The 17,499-nt window shown below is 56.0% G+C and overlaps 1 protein-coding gene across 1 annotated transcript; it reads right to left on the bottom strand.

Annotated features, from left to right (window-relative positions):
* Positions 1 to 1,638: 1,638 nt before the first annotated feature.
* On the bottom strand, positions 1,639 to 4,780 carry GBX2 (gastrulation brain homeobox 2). The gene is made up of 2 exons (XM_006082685.3): positions 3,823 to 4,780; positions 1,639 to 2,841 (listed from the first exon to the last, which is right to left on the bottom strand). The coding sequence occupies exons 1-2, from the start codon at positions 4,343 to 4,345 to the stop codon at positions 2,318 to 2,320; spliced, it is 1,047 nt and encodes a 348-aa protein (XP_006082747.1). The 5' UTR covers positions 4,346 to 4,780; the 3' UTR covers positions 1,639 to 2,317.
* Positions 4,781 to 17,499: the final 12,719 nt, after the last annotated feature.

Genomic DNA, 17,499 nt, shown 5'->3' on the forward strand with positions numbered 1-17,499 from the left:
CTTAATATGCAGACCCATCAGGGAGGGTGCAGCTCCCCAGGTCCTACAGTGGGAACTCTGGGCCACGTGCCAGTTCGGCTGGGGGTGCATATCCGGCCTGGGACTGGCTGACGGGGCGGCGGGGGGGGGGGCGGTTTGAGGGGGGTCCAGTGGGGCTGGTGTCTCCACCTTGGCAGCAGCCGTACGGCCAGTAGAGACCCGGTATATGATGGAGCAGAGGACGCCAACCGGCTATGGGGGTGTGCTCAGGGACCAGGCCTCGCCAATCTTGCTCCAGGGCAGCAAATGACCACCTGCAGGCCTCAGGAAGCTGGGTGGGGGACAGCAAGGAGCTCTCGTGGCTCTCCGCACCCCCCAGAGTTGGCCGAGGCCCTCTGAGGATTGGCCAGTCCACTTTATTGTGCTCTAAACCCAAGCCTGAGCCATTGACCACCATGGAGAAACTTGGAAACGCAGTGGGAAACGGAGACTCGGTTGCGCCTGGCCTTCACTTTGCACCCTAAATTCGGCGCGGAGCCTCGGTGCCCATGCCCCGCCGCGGGGAGATGGCGTGCTGTAAGCAGTATAAATCAAGTCAATGTTAGTATTGACCCACGGAGACGCGTTTCCCCGTCTTGAGCAGAGAACCTCGGTGGGTGCTGGCGATACCGCTTGGAAACCCGCTCCGGGCCTCCATTGCGGAGGCCGCTCTCCCCTCCAGACTGCTGGTGTGGACACGGCCAGGGCTCCGGCGCCGGGCGCTCACCGCTCACCCTCGCGCGCCCGCTCCACGCGCCTGGGTCACCGCGTCCCAATCTAATGGGCCTGGAGGCTCGAAGCTGGTCGGGCGCTTCCGGGTCCGGAAAAGAGCCGGCGGAATGGGCCGGGCTCGGGGCGCCGTACCCGAGGTGGCCGGGGTGGGATTGGGGATGCAGGCACGCCCCTCTCGGGCCTGCTGGCCGCCAGCTCTTAGGTACCCCCACGGACCAGCCCCAACCGGCCCGCGCTCCTCGCTCCTTCCCCCTTTGTGCCGCAGGTCGGCCCCCGCGCCCTCGGGGTGGGGCGGTGGTCGGGTCCCGCCCCCTCGCACCCCGCCGGGAGAGGGAGGTGCCGGCCCGCGGGCGCTCGAAGCCCGCTCCGCCTCCTCCTGCAAGCTGAGCGCCGCCCGGAAGACCGGCGTGGCGGGTAGGGTTTCTGCTCCTGTCGGAGGATAACGCCCGAGCCTGATTTACGGGCGCTGGGCCCTGTCGGGCGAGCGAACACCGCTTCTTTTCGGGTCGGGGATCTTTGTAAGGAAACGGGTTTCCTCCCTGGATGTAATCGACTTAGAACATCAGGAGTTTGTGCAAAGCCCCCAGTACCCCCAAACACTCGCTCTCCCTCCTCTGGCCAGTCTGCCAGCCCCCTAGGTATGGAATAGGCTGTGCAAACAGGGGGGTGTTAGATTTCTAAGGTGAAAATTCGGTTTTCTTATATTTAGTGCCCATTTGGAGCGCTTGCTCCAACTGAAAACCCGGTAAGGCACCGTGTGGCTCGCTTGCAGCAAGTCAGCACTGGCCAGAGGACGTTTGTCCGGTACTGGTCCCAGGCCAGCGGCCAGCCGCACGCTGTGGGTGCCCCCAAACAGTCAAGTCTGGACACACTCAGGAGACCCAGGCATTGGTCTTTTTTCCCCCCTCTCTCTCTTTCCTTTTTATTATTCACAAGACTGAGATTGTTTAAATGTCATAACTTATAAGAAAATAAGCTACATTGAAATAAATTAAACACAACGGAGACGTGCTTCAGACATGGCTCAGGTAGGATATGCGACCCCTGAAAGAAAGCCAGGCAAAACCAAAGCAAAGCAAATTCCCAGACGCCCCCAAACGCCTGCTTCTCAGTCAACTAAAAAAGCCAGAACAGAAACAAAAATAAGTGTCAACCCCAGTGTGTGCTCTCGCATGTCATGTTTACCTTTGGAAAAGTATGGGCAGGTGGGTGGCTGCTATGGGTGGCGGATTACAGCAGAGGTTTTGTTTTCTTCTGGAATGTGAGTGGAGAATATTACTGGGTGGTTTGGTCCTATATAACTTTCAAAATACTGCCGCTGAGATCCAGTCTATATAGATATCTATGTACAAAGTAGGGTAGTATAATAAATATTTAGTGTGTCTTCCGCGGTAGCTGTCGCCCCTTCGAAAGCAGTCTTTGAAGCCTGTGTAATGAATAGACTCTCACTTTACTTGGGGTGTCCACAGTCGGGGTGCTTCCCATGAGGCACAGCCCACCCGGGGTTCCCTCCAGCGGGGGCCTGTGGTGTTCCTGCAGAGGCCAGGCCCCGGCGCTCCCTGGGCCCTCAGGGCCGGGCCTGCTCCAGCTGCTGGTGCTGACTTCTAATCGCGAACCTGCTGACGTGGACGGGGATGGGGACCACGATCTTGGGGTTCCGGGAGGGCTCCCCTGTCTTGGAGTTGGCATTGCCGGCCTTCACACGTTTCCACTTAGCCCTGCGGTTCTGGAACCAGATTTTCACCTGCACCTCGCTGAGTTTGAGGGCGTGGGCGATCTGCGAGCGCTCGGTCAGCGACAGGTACTTTTTGCAGTGGAACTCCTTCTCCAGCTCCAGCAGCTGCTCGCTGGTGAAGGCAGTCCGCCGCCGCCGGTTCTTGCCCGTGGACGTGGTGCTGCCCGAGGCGCCGCCGCTGGGCGGGGGCTCCTCCAGCGCGTGGCTGGGGTCTTCCTCCTTGTGAGCCGCCTGGCCGGGCAGATTGTCATCCGAGCTGTAGTCCAGATCGCTCTCCAGCGAGAAGCTCTCCTCCTTGCCCTTCGGGTCGTCTTCCACCTTTGACTCGTCTTTCCCTTGCCCTCGGACAGCCCCGGCTGAAAGCAAAACCAAACGGGGTTTTATTACATTTCGCACACCGGCCTTCCTCTCCCCTTCCCGCCGTCACTCGGGCATTTCCCCCCTTAGCGAATGGTCTTTCTGTGACAGTAACACATTGTGATTTCCTGGCCTTTGCGGGGGCGGGGAGGGGCGCCTTAGCGCGAGAAAGCTCAGAAGAGAGGAGGAGACCGCACAAGCAAGGGACTCGAGGCCGGCGTGCCTCCTGGGCACCCTCCCAGCCTCTGGCAGCGTAAGGCCCGAGGAACAGGGAGAGTGAGGCCCAAGAGAGCTTCCTCTTTGTCCCCCGTGGTGGGGGCCGGGTGAGGGCTGAGGGGAAGTTCAGGGCTCCACCACCCCAGGGAAAATTTTGTGAACTTCAATTTCGTCGAAGCCACAGTGGGCACTTAGGGAGGCGTAGGTCCCACGCTATGCATTTTTGGGAGACACAATGCTCATCAAAGGGAAGTTTGGTAGCCCAAGGAGAGTCCCCAACAGACACCCCAATACACACAAGCAGCTGCACAGCCTCCCAGGAATCCGATTGTCCGAAGCAAACAGCAAGCCCGGTGAAAGGGTTTAATAGGTCTGGGCACTCCTAGGCACAAGCACTGTGGAGACCCGGAGCCAAGGCGACTGCCCTTAAGGCTGAAACCTACCCGGGACTCACGCAGGGGCGGGGTGGGGGGACGGTCGGGGGCGAGACTTCGTCAAACTCAGCGCCAGACAGATAGGCCGCCCTGTACAGCAGCTGGCCCGGGGGAGCGAAAATGCCACCAACCCCCCAATCCGGAGACCATGCTTGTCGCGTGGCTCTAAAATGCCTCCCTTCCCCGCCCCTGGGCCGCGTCTTCCCGCTCTTGGATGGGGGTAGCTAGGGCGGGGGCTCGGCCGCGACCCTCCGGCCCCGGCGGGAAGCTGGAGCGGGCTCGCCCCCGCCTCCTCCCGCCGCGCCCGCGTCGCGCGCGCCGCCGACTTACCAAGAGATGCCTGCACCGCCTCGGCCGCAGAGAAGGCGAGCAGCGAGCCCTCCTTGGCCAGGAAGCCTTTGCCGTCCTCAGCGTCGGCCTGCAGCGCCTCTGCCTTATCGAAGTTGCCGCTGCCCGGCAGAGGCTGCGGAGCGAACTTGCGGGCGGCCGCCGCCTCCTGGTGCTGGGGAGATGCGGAGAAGCCACCAGGCAGCGTAGCCATGAGCGTGGAGGTGAGCGCCATGCCCTGCGCCAAGCTGGAGCAGAAGCCGGTGGGCAGGCTGGGGATCTGGTGGTGAGGGTGCGCGGGAGGCAGCGCGGGCTGCAGCGCAGCCTGGGGTAGCGCGGGCGGCGGTGGCGGCGGCGGCGGCAGCACCACCGGCCGGTAGGGCATGAACATGGGGTAGCCGGTGTAGACGAAATGGCCGGGGCTGGGCTGCGGCGGGCTGCCGATCAGCGAGTCTATGCTGAAGGCGGTACTACTCCCCAGCGGGCGCTGCATCATCATCAGCGACGGCGGGAACGTTGCGCTCATAGACGCGCTCGGGAGAGACCAGCGAGAGGCGAAAAGTCCCTGCGCCGCGCCGCCGCCAGGAAGCCCGCCGGGCACCTGCAGCACAGTCGGGCAGCGGGAGCAGTATCCGGAGAGCAGACGCCGCTGCCCCTCAGTCCTGGACCCGCTGCATACCCAGCGATTACGGGTGGTGCGCGGGGTGAGGTCGTGCGCCCCGGAGCGAAGAGAGCGCCCGGGCCCCGCGGGCTCGCTGGAGCCACTGCCGCCGCTTGCCCGTCGAAGCCCGCGCGCGTCGCGACCGCAACCCTGTGCCCCGGCTCACAGCCGTCGGTGGGTCCGTCTGTCGGTCCCGCAGTCCGTTGCCTACCGCGCGAAGCTGGCGCACTTGTCTTCCGCGGGCGCCGCTAGCACCTTTAAATCGCGCTCCTCTTTCTCATTCACATTTTGCCTGCTGCCCAGCCGGGCTCGCGTCACGTGGGGCCTAGCGCCGCCGCCCATTGGCTGCGCCAGGAGGGGCGTGGGAAGGTGGGGCCCCGCCCCTTCCACCAAGGCTGGCAGCCAGCGGGCTGCAGGCACCACCAGCGGAGCGCGCGGGCCCGAGAGCCTGAGCCTGTCGCTCAGCGCAAACTTGAAAGGGGCGGTTGGTACCCCCAAGGCTCGAATCCCGCGGCCCGGCAGCCTGGTCAAGGCCGCCTTCAAGGGCAGCTTCCGGGGCTAGGGCCCGCCACGGCTAAGCCGAGGGCGTTTTCTTTTATAGCTGCATTGGAACAAACCTGCTCTCGGCTCACCCTAGCTCTGGGTGCTGCTGCTCTAGGGGTCCCGGCTAGGTTCCTGGAGTTGGGGACATGGTCCTGCTGCTTCAGATCTGCCCCTGGGGCGCTGCCCGGCAGCTGACAGCCTCTGCCCGCCTTGGGGAACCCTGGGGTTTGCTCCTTGCGCCCCCACTCCTGCACCGCCGGGGCGGGAAGGCTGCCGGTTCCCCCATCCCGCGCTGGGCCCTCCCGTGAGCGATCCCTTCTCATTTTTCATGACATTCTTAATCATCGCACCTATTTACACACTTTGCCCGTGCGCACCAAAATAACAGCCACGATAATTATGATAATAAAGCGAGTCCTTCATCTCCTCCATCCTGGGGGAGGAAGGGGGAGTTACTGTGCCTCCCGATTGTATAACGTGAGATTATCTTGATGAAAGCTTTATGATGTTTGTTCAAATAAAAGCTGCGTTTTGTAAATAGGCGCTAATTAAGCACGTTGAGAACGGAGGGAGCGCTCACCCCGGCGCCGCCGCCCGGTTTCCAGCGCGAGGACTCGAGGGCGCGCGGCTCCTCTTTGCCTCCTGCAGAATGGAGCCGATTCCCTCCAGATGTTTCTCTCGTCTCGACCATGGTAAAACCCCAGAATTTGGGAGTAAGAGAATTGGCTGGGAGGGGGTGGGGCTAGGAATGTTTATATCACTTTCTCCAAGATAAAACCAAAACTTTCAGCTTTCGTGTTCCGTTTAAGAATGTAATCATTTCCTCTCAAGGGCAGACCATGCAAAGCGCGCCGGCGCGCTCGGGGGCTTCCACGCGCCTCCGGGGCCTGGGCTCCAACTTCCCGGGTCTAGATGTGCAAGTACCGGCTCTGGAGGAGAGGCACGAAGGGCATTGTTACACCGGCCATTAAAAATCAGGTCACGCGGAGGAGCTAGTGGTTGGGGAGTTGGCCCGTGATGGGTGTTGGACGTGTGTTATGTATCACTTACAAAGCACATTTAATTGGGAGATAAAGATAAATCGATCTTTATGAATTTATCGACCCGATTCTTTGAAGCTCTTCTTTCTCTTCCTTTCTCTAGAGCTCTCACCCCAAGGCCCCCGGGGGATGTCTTAATCCCAAATCACCTCCTCATCCACGAGTCTGGCTGGACACCCACTGCCCATCCGAAGGGCCCTGGAGGGTGCTGAGAAAACTCCCTGGCCCAGCCGCCAGCCGCCCTCCTCCTCGCCACCTCCCCCCACCCACCACCACCACCCGGACAAAGACGTCTGGAGCGCGGTTCCCCACTCCAGGCCGCAGTAATGGATGGCTCCGGCAGCAGGAGGTTTGAAAAGAATTCATTAGGACGCTGCCTGTGTTGCCTCCACTCTCTTGAAGCCCAGACCCTGAGGTGGCTGAGGCAGTGTGGGGGAAATGGATTCCTGTGAGGATCCACCGGGATGCAGATATCTGTGGGGTCTCTAAGCTCTACCCCTCTTTATCCACTCCTACAAAAGAAGAAAAGGAAAAGAGAAAAAACTGAAGCCCAGGGCAAAAGACTGATTTTTTTATGAGCATAATAAATATTCCCTCTCACTATGAGATAGTTACAGTCACAGAGGTCCGGGTCTCGTAAACTTGTTTTTCCAATACTAGGGAAACCCCCTGGACTCCTGGCTTGATTTACATGGCTACAGCCTTCCCTGCCTTACTCCGTATGCCGGTGAAGGCTGTTACTCATGCACTTTGCTATTTCACAGTGAAAATATTGTTCTACGGACTTACCTTCCGAAAACCAGGAATCCCTTTGATTATTTTTGATGGCAATTCTGCATTTAAAGTTGAGCAAGAAGATTTAGGTCCGTTGAATTATAGCTACACTTGAAATAATTTGATGGCATATTATTTGCATCCATAAATTGCCGTGCAAAGTATTGACTGCAGGGGTTATAATACTAATCTTTTATTAGTGAGTTCAGAGAATCCTCATCAATATGAATTTTATTTACTAGTGTGCTTTTTCTCGAATGCAATGCAGTAATATTTTCTCGTGTAATGCTTAACTGCTTAGAAAACGACTGCTCGTGTCATAAAAGGGTCCTTGTGTTTCGCAGTGATTAACAAGAGTCATTCCGGGCACCTCAGCTACCTGCACGGCGTTTGGAGCGTGGGGACTGCGGATAATCAAAGCCTTTAGCCTTTTTCCTCCGCTCCTCGGAGAGATATATGGGCAGCAGCGACAGGTACATGGCTTATCTAGCCTTCGGATTCCTACCTGCTCTGCTCGCCACTGCCTGAAACTGCGGAGCCCTGGGCGCCTCAGCTGGCCCAGGCTGCGCGGGAAAACCACCCAGAGCAGATCTTTGCAGCTTTGCTTTCCGAGGCCTCTCTCCTCCCTCCGATCAGGAAGAATGAAGGACGAACCGCACCAACAGGAGAGCTGGGTCCTCCAACTCTGGTTAACTTCCGCGAACTTTTTTCCAGGGAACTTTCCTTTCCTCCGGGCTGAAGTTGGCCCAGCCCCTGGGCACTTTCCTTGGCGGGTGCCAAGCTGGTGTCAGGATCGTTTTAAGCCACTTGAAACCTCAGACGTCAGTAAAAGGGATGGTAATTAAGTTGTCTCCACGCTTGGGGGCTGTCCCAGCCAGCGGCGGCCTGCAGGTGTATGCAGGCCGAATAAAGTACTGACCGCACACATAAATGAGCATCCACGCAACAGACCCGCGTGGGCCTGCCGAGTCCAGCTCGCAGGAGGGAGCAGCGCAAACCGCGCGCTTCCGTGCTACCGCCAGGGGCGAGGTCGCGGGTGGGAGTGGAGAGGGGGCAGCGTGGGAACCCCGAGTTTGGGTCTCGGTGGGTGCGGAGCAACCCGTGGGCCTATGGGGCCCGCGTGCTCGCCCGCCGGCCCGCCGCCTAGCCTCAGGCGACAGGCTGGTTTCTTGGGTAACCGCGTTGTTTTTATTTATAGGGACTTTGAGTGGCCTGATCATTCGGTCATTGCCTCGGCTCTTGCTGCTGGCAATAGCTGGGAAATAGCTTGGGATGGGTTTTATTTATGGAAGGGCAATTGGGATTCACACCCAGCTAACCCAGAACAGTCTCCCCCCCAGCCCAGGACGCACTCACAAAGGGGTGCTTGTGTAAAATTCCCCTTCAGACACACCAATTTGCAAGTAGCAGAAAGCATTGAAGCCTCATTTTTTAAACTATTTTATTCAGCTTTTTTTTTTTTTAATCTGAAAGCCCAAAATAGACTCCATGTGGTTCTAAGTGAAGTCAGCCCTTGGCTGGCTTTGAAATAGCTCCTGCAATTATGTAAAAGAGCCATTCACCAACAGGACGGAATTAAAAGGGATCTCGCCCGCTTCCCTTTCATTGCCAACCTCTCATGTTTGACTTTTCAAAGCACTTCCAACACGATGTCTTTCTCCAGGACAAAAGGCAGAACAAAAAAAGTCCCCAAACTTGTAAATTGAACGTCAAGGGGACTTTAAACAATTTAAAGCCCATAAATAATGATAAAGGGGACTGGCAAAAAAGGCAAACCCATTCAATTAATGGAGTTTCCCAAGCAAAGATCAAGTGGTTTATAAAATAAAAGTCTTTGCTTCATTATTCCGCTCCTTGACCGTGCAGAAGGCGGGACAGGGTTTGTTCTAAAGCGCCCGAAGAAGGGACGCTGTGCGGGACGGTGTGCGGCCGCATTCTTCTGTAGAAAGTTTTGCTTTTTGTCCCCCACCCTGACAGTAGCAGAAACAAAACCGCCAACCTGAAGCGTGAGGGGGAGGGTTCTTTTTTTTCGCATTTCCTCGGGGGAGTTGGAAAACGTTCTCCGCAGGCCTGGGGGGCGGGGAAACGTGACCCTTCACACCTGCGCTGCCCTCCCCACCCCCGCGCGGAGGAGCAGGCGGAGCCGCAGCCGCTCCGCCGGCCAGCGGCGTCCCCGAGGACCTGGGGGCCGGGGTGGCACCCCCGGGACCCCGACGGCGCACCCAGGCGCCCGCTCGGAGCCCGGGTTCCCCCGCACCCCACGCCAGCTCCGCTATGGAGCGGGGTCCTAGTCCCCTTTTGGAACATCCCTCAGGGAGTTCGTGGCCACTGTGGGGGCTGAATCGCCGGGCGCCTTCGCCCTGGAAGCCCGCGCTCACTCGGCAGCACCCAGCCCCGGCCAAGGGGGGTCCTCGGCAGGGACTGAGTCGCCTGCCCGCCTCGGGACTCGGGACTCCCAGCCTGGGTAGAGGGAGCATCTGGCGGAGGCCGGCCCGAGGCTGCCGTTGAGGGCGGAGGCCTGGGGTGCAGGCGTGGAGGGGTAGCGAGGGCACTGGCCAGAGTCTGGGAGGCTGCGCCCGTCCTGGAATCCCAGGCCCTGGGGTGCTGGAGGTGGAGGCGCAGGCCAAGGCGCTTCTCACGCCGCTCTATCTCCTCCATCTGCCCCCCTCGGATTCCCGCGCCCCCACCTTTCGCGGACTTCAAACGCACCCCGGCTACTCGGCGCCCGACTTTCATCTCTCCGCACAGCAGGCATTGTTTGCGGGCCTTCACAGATATGCTAATCCCGGGGCCGCGCGAACGCTGGCCTGGGAGGGCGGCAGAGGGCACGGAGGGGTGAAGGGGTGCGCCTGCCCCGGCTGGGCCTTGGGGACCACTGCATGGACGGCCCGTTTCGTCCGCCTTATCCTGGAAGGCGGTGGGCACGTGATGCCGGTCCCAGACTGGCTACAGCTGCGTACAGTGGATGATGAAGTAGGAGGCATCGGACCAGCGACCATGGCCAGGGCCCAGCCGTGCGCACTTCCCAACTCGGGAAAAGCCTGGCCAGGGACTGGGCCCGAATAGGACCCTTCCCCGGAAATCCAAGGGAGCGCATCTGCGGGCCCCCTGGAGGGCTCGCCCCTGCAGGGTGTTGTCTTTTTAAAGAGTACGGGCTTACCGCGAGTTCACCCTTTTAACCCTCCAGAAACCACACTGGAGGGAGCAGGAGGGTGTTTGGATTGACAGCCACTCACAGGAGGGCTCCGCTTCTGCGGGGACCCAACATGAAGCTGCAAGTGCTCCTGACAAAACCCATTTCTCCTTCCTCCAGACACACTTGCCAAGCAGAGCCAGCGTCTCCCGCGGTCACTGCGCTCTCGGTTAAGAAACCAGGCAGCCGGAAGGATGTCACAGACGGGGCAAGGGTGTGGGTGCAGGCTGAAGGGAGAGATGCTGGCTAAATGGGGGGGCGGGGGGAGGTTGGATTTCCGGGGAAAGGTCGCTGTAAAAAGTTGGCTGAGCAATAAGCTCGCCTGGGGAACGCAAGGGTAGGGTATGTCTACAACTGACCAGCCAAGGACAGCTGTGACTCCTAGAAAATCTGCTCAGAGGGACTGTCTCACAGGACAGACGTTTCCAAGGAGAGGCCAGGAGGGTGTGTGTGCTGATGGGGGTAGGGAGAGAGCCATTCTATTAACAGTGAAACGCAGATACCAATAGATGCCACTCCCCTCTAAAAAGGTAAGCAGGAACACCGGAGGGACAGTCGCTCGGTCTCCAAATCCGTTGGGGTGGGCCCATTCTACATTGGAGGGAGATCCCAGTGTAGATCTTTGGTTCTTGTTTGAGGGGACTGTAAGCCATTGAGAACCAGAGCCAATGAGAGGGCCCAGGGTAGAGGCTGGCCACAGGACTAAACCTCCCTCCCCCGCCCCCTTTAGGCTCTTTGAACCCTCAGCTACCAGGTGCTCCCTTGCTCACTGACCTGAGGGTTGGTGTAGGTCATGGGCCACCAGGGGGTGAGCCAGTGTCCTTTAATGAGGCGTGAGAAATGAAATGGAGACAGGCACCTGCATCTGTCAGGCTGGGACAATCCAAAATGGTTCCCCAGTTAAATCCTCCACAACCACTGTCCTTACCGCTCTCTGCCCCTGTGTGAGAAGGGACGGCCTTGTTTTTAGGTCTCAATTGTCCTTACTGCCTCAGGTCCCCTCCATATACAGCCCCTACGTGGTGGTGACCGCAGGAGAGATGGAAAATGGTGACCTCCTAGGCCTTTGAAACAGAAGAACCTTTGAATGTGTTCCATTTGTCATCTGGAAAAATACAGAGGTTGTATGACGTTGCTGCCAACAATTATATTCCCCTTATCTGTGCAGCCTGAAATCCCCAAACCTTAGAGAAAGAAGGAACCAAGGGCAAGGATAGAGAGCAAACTCACATCCCGAAGGATTTTCACTGAGGGACCAACCTGCTAGAGCGGGTGCAGACCACATAGAAAGGAGAAGGAATGAGGAGAGGAGTTATTTGAGGCGCCGTGGGAAGAGTCCAGTCCAGAGAACTTCAGAATGCGGTCCCCTCTCCCCACACCTCCCCAGGGCACACTTCTGGGGTTTGTAGGAAATGAAAGCTTTATGCCTGGGGCATGTTGCCCTTGTGTTTGTATTGAGTCTTTTCCTTTCTTCTTTTTTTAAATGAAAGAGTGTTCATACTATCTAGTGTTCATATTATCTAGTATTTATTCTTCACAACTCTAAAACACCCCTGCAGAAGGGGAAGTTACTCCTGTAGCTTCTTCCCACCTATATACTGAGGGGGGGGCCATGCTGGGGTGAGTGCTCCCCATGGGGGGCATTGCTGTTGACACCAGAAGAAGGGCTCCCATGGGTGTCAGATGTCTGTTCTGACCAGGCCACAGCAGAGTGGGCATCAAAGACAGTGTCATCCCTACACGGGGCAAGTGAGGCTGCCTCCTGCAGGCACCTGCATCTCAGCTCTCTTTCCTAGTCTCTGCTGGGAAATGAACCAAAGCCAGAAGCAGTCCTCCATGCCTCCACCTGGACAAACCTTCTGTTCCCTGAAGTCTGTGACAATAATGAACATGAGCTTCAGAAGGAGTGGAAGTTGATCATGATGGCTCATAGTGAAGGGCCTTGGACACCTGTGGCCAATATGATGCCTTCACTAAGCTCAGGGATTCCCCCCTCCCGTCCTTTGGAACCATGTCCCTTGTTTGTTTGTTGTTTATTCATTGCAGAAGGTAAGTACTTTAGAATCTATTTCTTGCTGTGATATTTCTAGCTTATCTTGTGGTTACTATAATCCCGCCTTCTCAAGTTCCTCTCAGACCCACTTACAATGCAAACAAAACAAGAAAACCCCACAAAACTAAAGAGATGAGAGATGTCTTAAAGGCAATTTCGTTCTAACCCCCCAAACCTTCAAATTTAGTTCATTCAGCACAGTGTTATTTATTTGGACGTTTATACTTTAAAATGTAATAACCTAAATAATTTATTGTACAAGCCAGATTTTACATTGCACATCTTTATTTTACTGTTCTAATGAGGTTATTTCATATCTGTAAATAGAACTCATATAAGTATTATATAGTTTCATAAATTAATGAGGGAGTGGCAGGAAACAGTTTTATTTAAGGCTTTACGATTTCAAAAGTATTAGCCCGGCCCTAACCGGCTTGGCTCAGTGGATAGAGCATGGGCCTGCAAACTGAAGGATCCCAGGTTGGATTCTGGTCAAGGGTATGTACCTTGGTTGCGGGCACATCCCCAGTAGGGGGTGTGCAGGAGGCAGCTGATCGATGTTTCTCTCTCATCAATGTTCCTAACTCTCTATCCCTCTCCCTTCCTCTCGGTAAAAAAATTAAATTAAATTAGATTAAATTTAAAAAGTGAAGAAAATATTAGCCTGAAAAGCACGTGGAGAGCGCTCAGGGATGCAGAGCGCCCCCTATTGGTCGTGTGACTAATGGCATCTGCTGTAGAGCCTGTTGGGACTCCGAGGTTCCAAGAAGTTCCCCTTTACCGCGGAATTACAAGGGCCGAGACGTGTATCTTTTTTTATTATGCCTACAATTGCACAAGGAAAAGATTCCCAATTTCAGTTCATTGTAAACGTCCAGGCCACAAGAGAAGCCTTTGTCACAAACGAAGGTAAAAACACCAGACCTCCAGGATTACACAAGGTGAATACCATCAGATTTTGGACACAGTATAGAAAACTCACCTTGGCTTTCTTTAAGACCCACTAAGGGTCTCCTGACTCTGACTCACCCTGAACAGGGCCTGGAAGCGGATGGATAAGACACCCTCTGACATCTGAGTTTGAGGGGCCTGGGCGCACCGCTGAGCTTACCGTGGCCTCTGCTATCCCATCCGCATAATGGGTGGGAATCCCGGCCCTCTCCCACCAGCGGCCCGACGACGTTCCTATAACGCAAATAATTAATATTATGTCATGGTTGTGGCAAGGAAGTGAAGTAACTCACGTAGCACTCCAGCGGGGCTCCGGGCACAGAGTCACGGGGAGGCTAGCTCAACAGCGAGCACGCCAGCCGTGCTGGACGTGGAGGTGCCGGGTGGACGCGGGGCCGCCAGGGGCGCCAGCCTGTGCGCTCCGAGGGAGGGCATCAATTTGAGGCAGCCTCAGCTCACTCGACTCTCGAGCATTAAAATCAAACCGCGGGCCACCCACGGATCTGGACGCGGGCTAGCATTTCAGAACGCGCGACGCCTCCCGGGAAGAGGCTCCGAAGCGCCGCCCCTGCGAGGCACGGCGGCTTTCCCTTTGCGCCACCGAGTCAGGTCCAGACCGTCCCCGAGGCGTCCTCTGCCGTCGCTCTCAGGACCAAGTTGAGCATCAGAAGGGCGGAAGGCACTGCCTTCCAGGGAAACAACTTCTAGGTCACTTTAGAGTATTTTATTTAGATAAAAGATCTGTTTAGGTGCTAAACAAACAAATCTCAAATACATCCCTCTTTGGGGGAGGGGGGAGGCAACTGCGCACTTTGGCCTCTTCACTCCAAACTCCGTCTCCCAGGGATCCCATTCCGGGGCACCGGGGGCGAACGTTTGAACACCGCGGGGGCGGGGGGGGGGGGGAGGAAAGGGGGGAGGGGGACGGACGAAACCAGGGGGCCGGACACAAGCTGCAGCAAAGGACCCAGGGCTGACCCGCCCTTCCCCCCTCCCTTCCCTTCCGGTCTCCAGGCAGGACGTTAGCTCTAGGGCGCCGCCTGCGGGCCGCCGTCGAGATCGGCCCCTCCGAGCCGAGGAGCGGCTCTGCCCGACTTTGGCCGAGCGGCCCCGCGCCAAGGTCCCCACGGGGACCGGTCCCGCGCACTCCCCGACTTCCAGCCTCTGAGCAGCCGGGGCCTCGTTTCCTCGTCCCTGGTGTAGGGGGCGCGCTTTTACCCCAACTCAGCTTTCCCCTCCTTTTTTTGGTGGGGCGGAAGGAGCAGACATTTCCAATTTTAATGTGGCCCAATTATCTCGTTTGCACGACTTAAAATGTTTCTCTTTAACTCATTTCAATCTAGTAAATATACTTCAGCAAGTAGCTAATTTATCAGGGATGGCTTCGCCTCGGCATTTGCATATAAAGAGAGTCATGGGCGACCCAACTCCGGCTGCACCAGTCGCAGGCAGCTAGGCCTCCTCCTCCGGGTGGTACGCCTGGGTTTGTCGGAGAGGCGGAGGCGGAGGCCACGGTCTGCGAGGACCCTGGCGAGGGCAGCGGGGAGGGGACGGGCCCTTCCGCTGAGTGCGCCCCTCTCCCCCGCCCCCCGCCCCTGCACCGCCCTGAGCCCCCGCCCACTTTTCTCCCGGGGAGGGGCGGCCCCTGGGTGCCACCGAGGCTTGAGCGTCCGGGGCGCATTTATCCCCAAGTGCGTTTATTAAATCGTGTGTGGAGATAGATGGACGTGGATACAGGAGAGGAAATCGCAGCGCTTAGTTGAGCAATCTTCTGGCTTTAAATTCCGAATAAAAGTCTCAAATATTCCCGGGTCAGGGGGGCACTGTCTCATTAAAACCACTCTCGTCCTGAAACTGCAATGCAGACATTAAAGTGCAGTATTTTTCAATTAGAGCTGACGAATTCAATCAAAATTCCATAGATTAGGATGAAATGAGGCATGGGTCATTTACAGGGGAATTTAATTGCCGAGCCATTAGACAAATAGTATATTTGCCATTCCCGCGTTATCCATCATTTTCGACATCAATACCGGGGCCGCATCTCCTCGTCCCGCAGCCGCCCGGCGTCGGCTGTAAACACTCCCTTCTCTGTATCTTCTGATTATATCTGATTTCATTTAGGGCCACGGGGGATTATAAATGTTCACGCAATCAAGTTCATTAGGACTTCAAATCGCATTTCTGATTGGGATCGCTCTGCCGCTGTCCTCCCTGCGCCTTTCAAACCCCAGGACGAGGCTTTCAAAACATCTTTTTGAATTTAAAGCTTCACATCCTTTTGTCTTCCGACGCCCGGGCCCCCGCCCCCACCCACGGTCCCCCGCGCCTCCGGGCTCCTTCCCTGTGGAGCAGCCCTGAATCCCGACGCGTCTAGAGCGAGGCTGGGTGTGGGGTGGGGTGGACCCCCGCGGACCCCTGGCCCGACCCAAGCAGGCCTCCTACCCAACCGGAACCGCCCCCCCTCCCCCCCAGTGCTGGACCGAGAACCCACCGCGAGGCCGAGGCCGTGAGGCGCTCAGGTCCGGAGACCTGAGCAGAGCGCGGGGTGGGGAGGGGTGGGGGGCGCCGCGGGGCGGGAGGGACGATGAACCCCGCGTGTTCGCGGATCGCGGGTGGGTGTCAGCCATATCTCTCCACCTCCCGCGCCCCCCGCCCCCCGCCCGCGCTCTGGAGTCCTGCAGCCACAGGCCTCTGGGCCACGATTGGGCCTGACCCTGGGCACTGATGGCAGGGACCCCCTTGCGGGATGACCCCCTTCACTCCAGAGGCCCTGGTGGGGTGGTACCCAGAGGAGCCATCCCACCTCTCAGCAAACCCGAGAAACAAAGGAACAGGGTCTTCTAGAGCGAGCCCCGCAAGAAAGGCTCAAGACATCCCTTCCAGCACAGTTGAAAAATAATAGCTTAATCACAGCACTGGTAACCCAATAATATATGGATTTTTGGTAACAGTCCTGTCATCCCAATTATGTTTTGCTTAGTGCTTTGTGCTCATCGCTGTTAGCTGCCTCAGTAATTTAATTGGAATGAAACGTGAGAAATGTGTCATTTTTGAAGCATTTATGCATCACTTCCTAGAAATCTCATTGTGTTAACTAGGAGCCTACTGCGTTCTGTTTAGAACCCATAATCACATTTTTATGTGTCTGTATTACGAGTTAATGTGACCTCCTGTCTTTAGCAGATTAAAAAAAAAAGTTCTCTTTCCATAACATCCGCATGGAACGCTGGCTTGCAGAAAGTCCCCGAAACCCTGTTTCCCCAAGGTTCTCCCAACTCACCCACTTGAGGGCAGGGGGAAGAGATGCGGGCAGAGAAGTGCCTACTGGATGAATAATTACACACCGAATTAAAACCCTGCATTAAACGTCGTCGACAGCAAACACTGCATTCTCAATCATGTTTATTGCTTACAAATTGCATTACAAAGAAATCTACTCTTTTTATTGGAGTGATTAAGCAGAGTGTGAGGGCTGCAGAAGTACCATTCTGAAAGATTAGATGGAGGCAGACATCCCGGCTAGTTACACGGCCGCGGTGACTCTGTATAATTTTGTTAGAGAACACATTTAACACACAGATGAGGATTGGACTGTCATTATGGCATCATAAAAGAATCAACTTAAAATTATATTTATTTATAAACACATTGCCTATAAAACATTCATATTTAATACAAAGGAACTAGGCAATTCCGTAATCAATATTTTCATTACTCAAATTTTATGATAGCCGCACAATTCTATATGACACGTCACGATTCTATAGTTTCTCTATACTCTCCTCCTCCTTATCATGTGAGCTAAAAATCTTGTTTTCTTTAATTCTGGGGTGAACAGGTTTGTGAAGGAAGGGTTTGCCTGTGGTGCCACCTGCAGGGCTCCATGAAAATAAGTGTCAATACTGCAATCCTCTCAGGCTCTAGAAATGTAACCTCAGGCTTCTTTTCTTAAAAAAATATTTATTTATTTATTTATTTATTTTATTTTTTATATATTTTTATTGATTTCAGAGAGGAAGGGAGAAGGAGAGTTAGAAACATCAATGATGAGAGAGAATCATTGATTGGTTGCTCCTGGATCCCCCCACTGGGGATCGAGCCCACAACCCAGGCATGTGCCCTTGGCCGGAATCGAACCTGGGACCCTTCAGTCCGCAGGCTGATGCTCTATCCAGTGAGCCAAGCCAGCTAGGGCTAAAAAATATTTTTAAAAAAAATATTCTTACTGATTTTAGAGAGGAAGGGAGAGGGATGGAGAGATAGAAACATCAACGATGAGAGAGAATCATTGATTGGTTGCCTTCTGTACGCCCCCCACTGGGGATCGAGCCCACAACCCAGGCATGTGCCCTTGGCCAGAATCAAACCTGGGATCCTTCAGTCCACAGGCCGATGCTCTATCCACTGAGCCAAACCGGCTAGGCTAGGGCAACCTCAGGCTTCTTTTAGCAATTTAATTAAA

The sequence above is a fragment of the Myotis lucifugus genome, unplaced genomic scaffold (assembly GCF_000147115.1).
Source record: "Myotis lucifugus unplaced genomic scaffold, Myoluc2.0 scaffold_3, whole genome shotgun sequence".
Classification (NCBI taxonomy): Eukaryota; Metazoa; Chordata; class Mammalia; order Chiroptera; family Vespertilionidae; genus Myotis; species Myotis lucifugus.

What these genes read in the sequence shown, in the direction of transcription:
- GBX2 (XM_006082685.3), bottom strand. Translation starts at nt 4,345, where the DNA reads ATGAGCGCAACGTTCCCGCCGTCGCTGATGATGATGCAGCGCCCGCTG. An exon ending in GGCGGTGCAGGCATCTCTTG is followed by an intron (nt 2,842 to 3,822) that starts GTAAGTCGGCGG and finishes TTTTGCTTTCAG; the next exon opens with CCGGGGCTGTCCGAGGGCAA.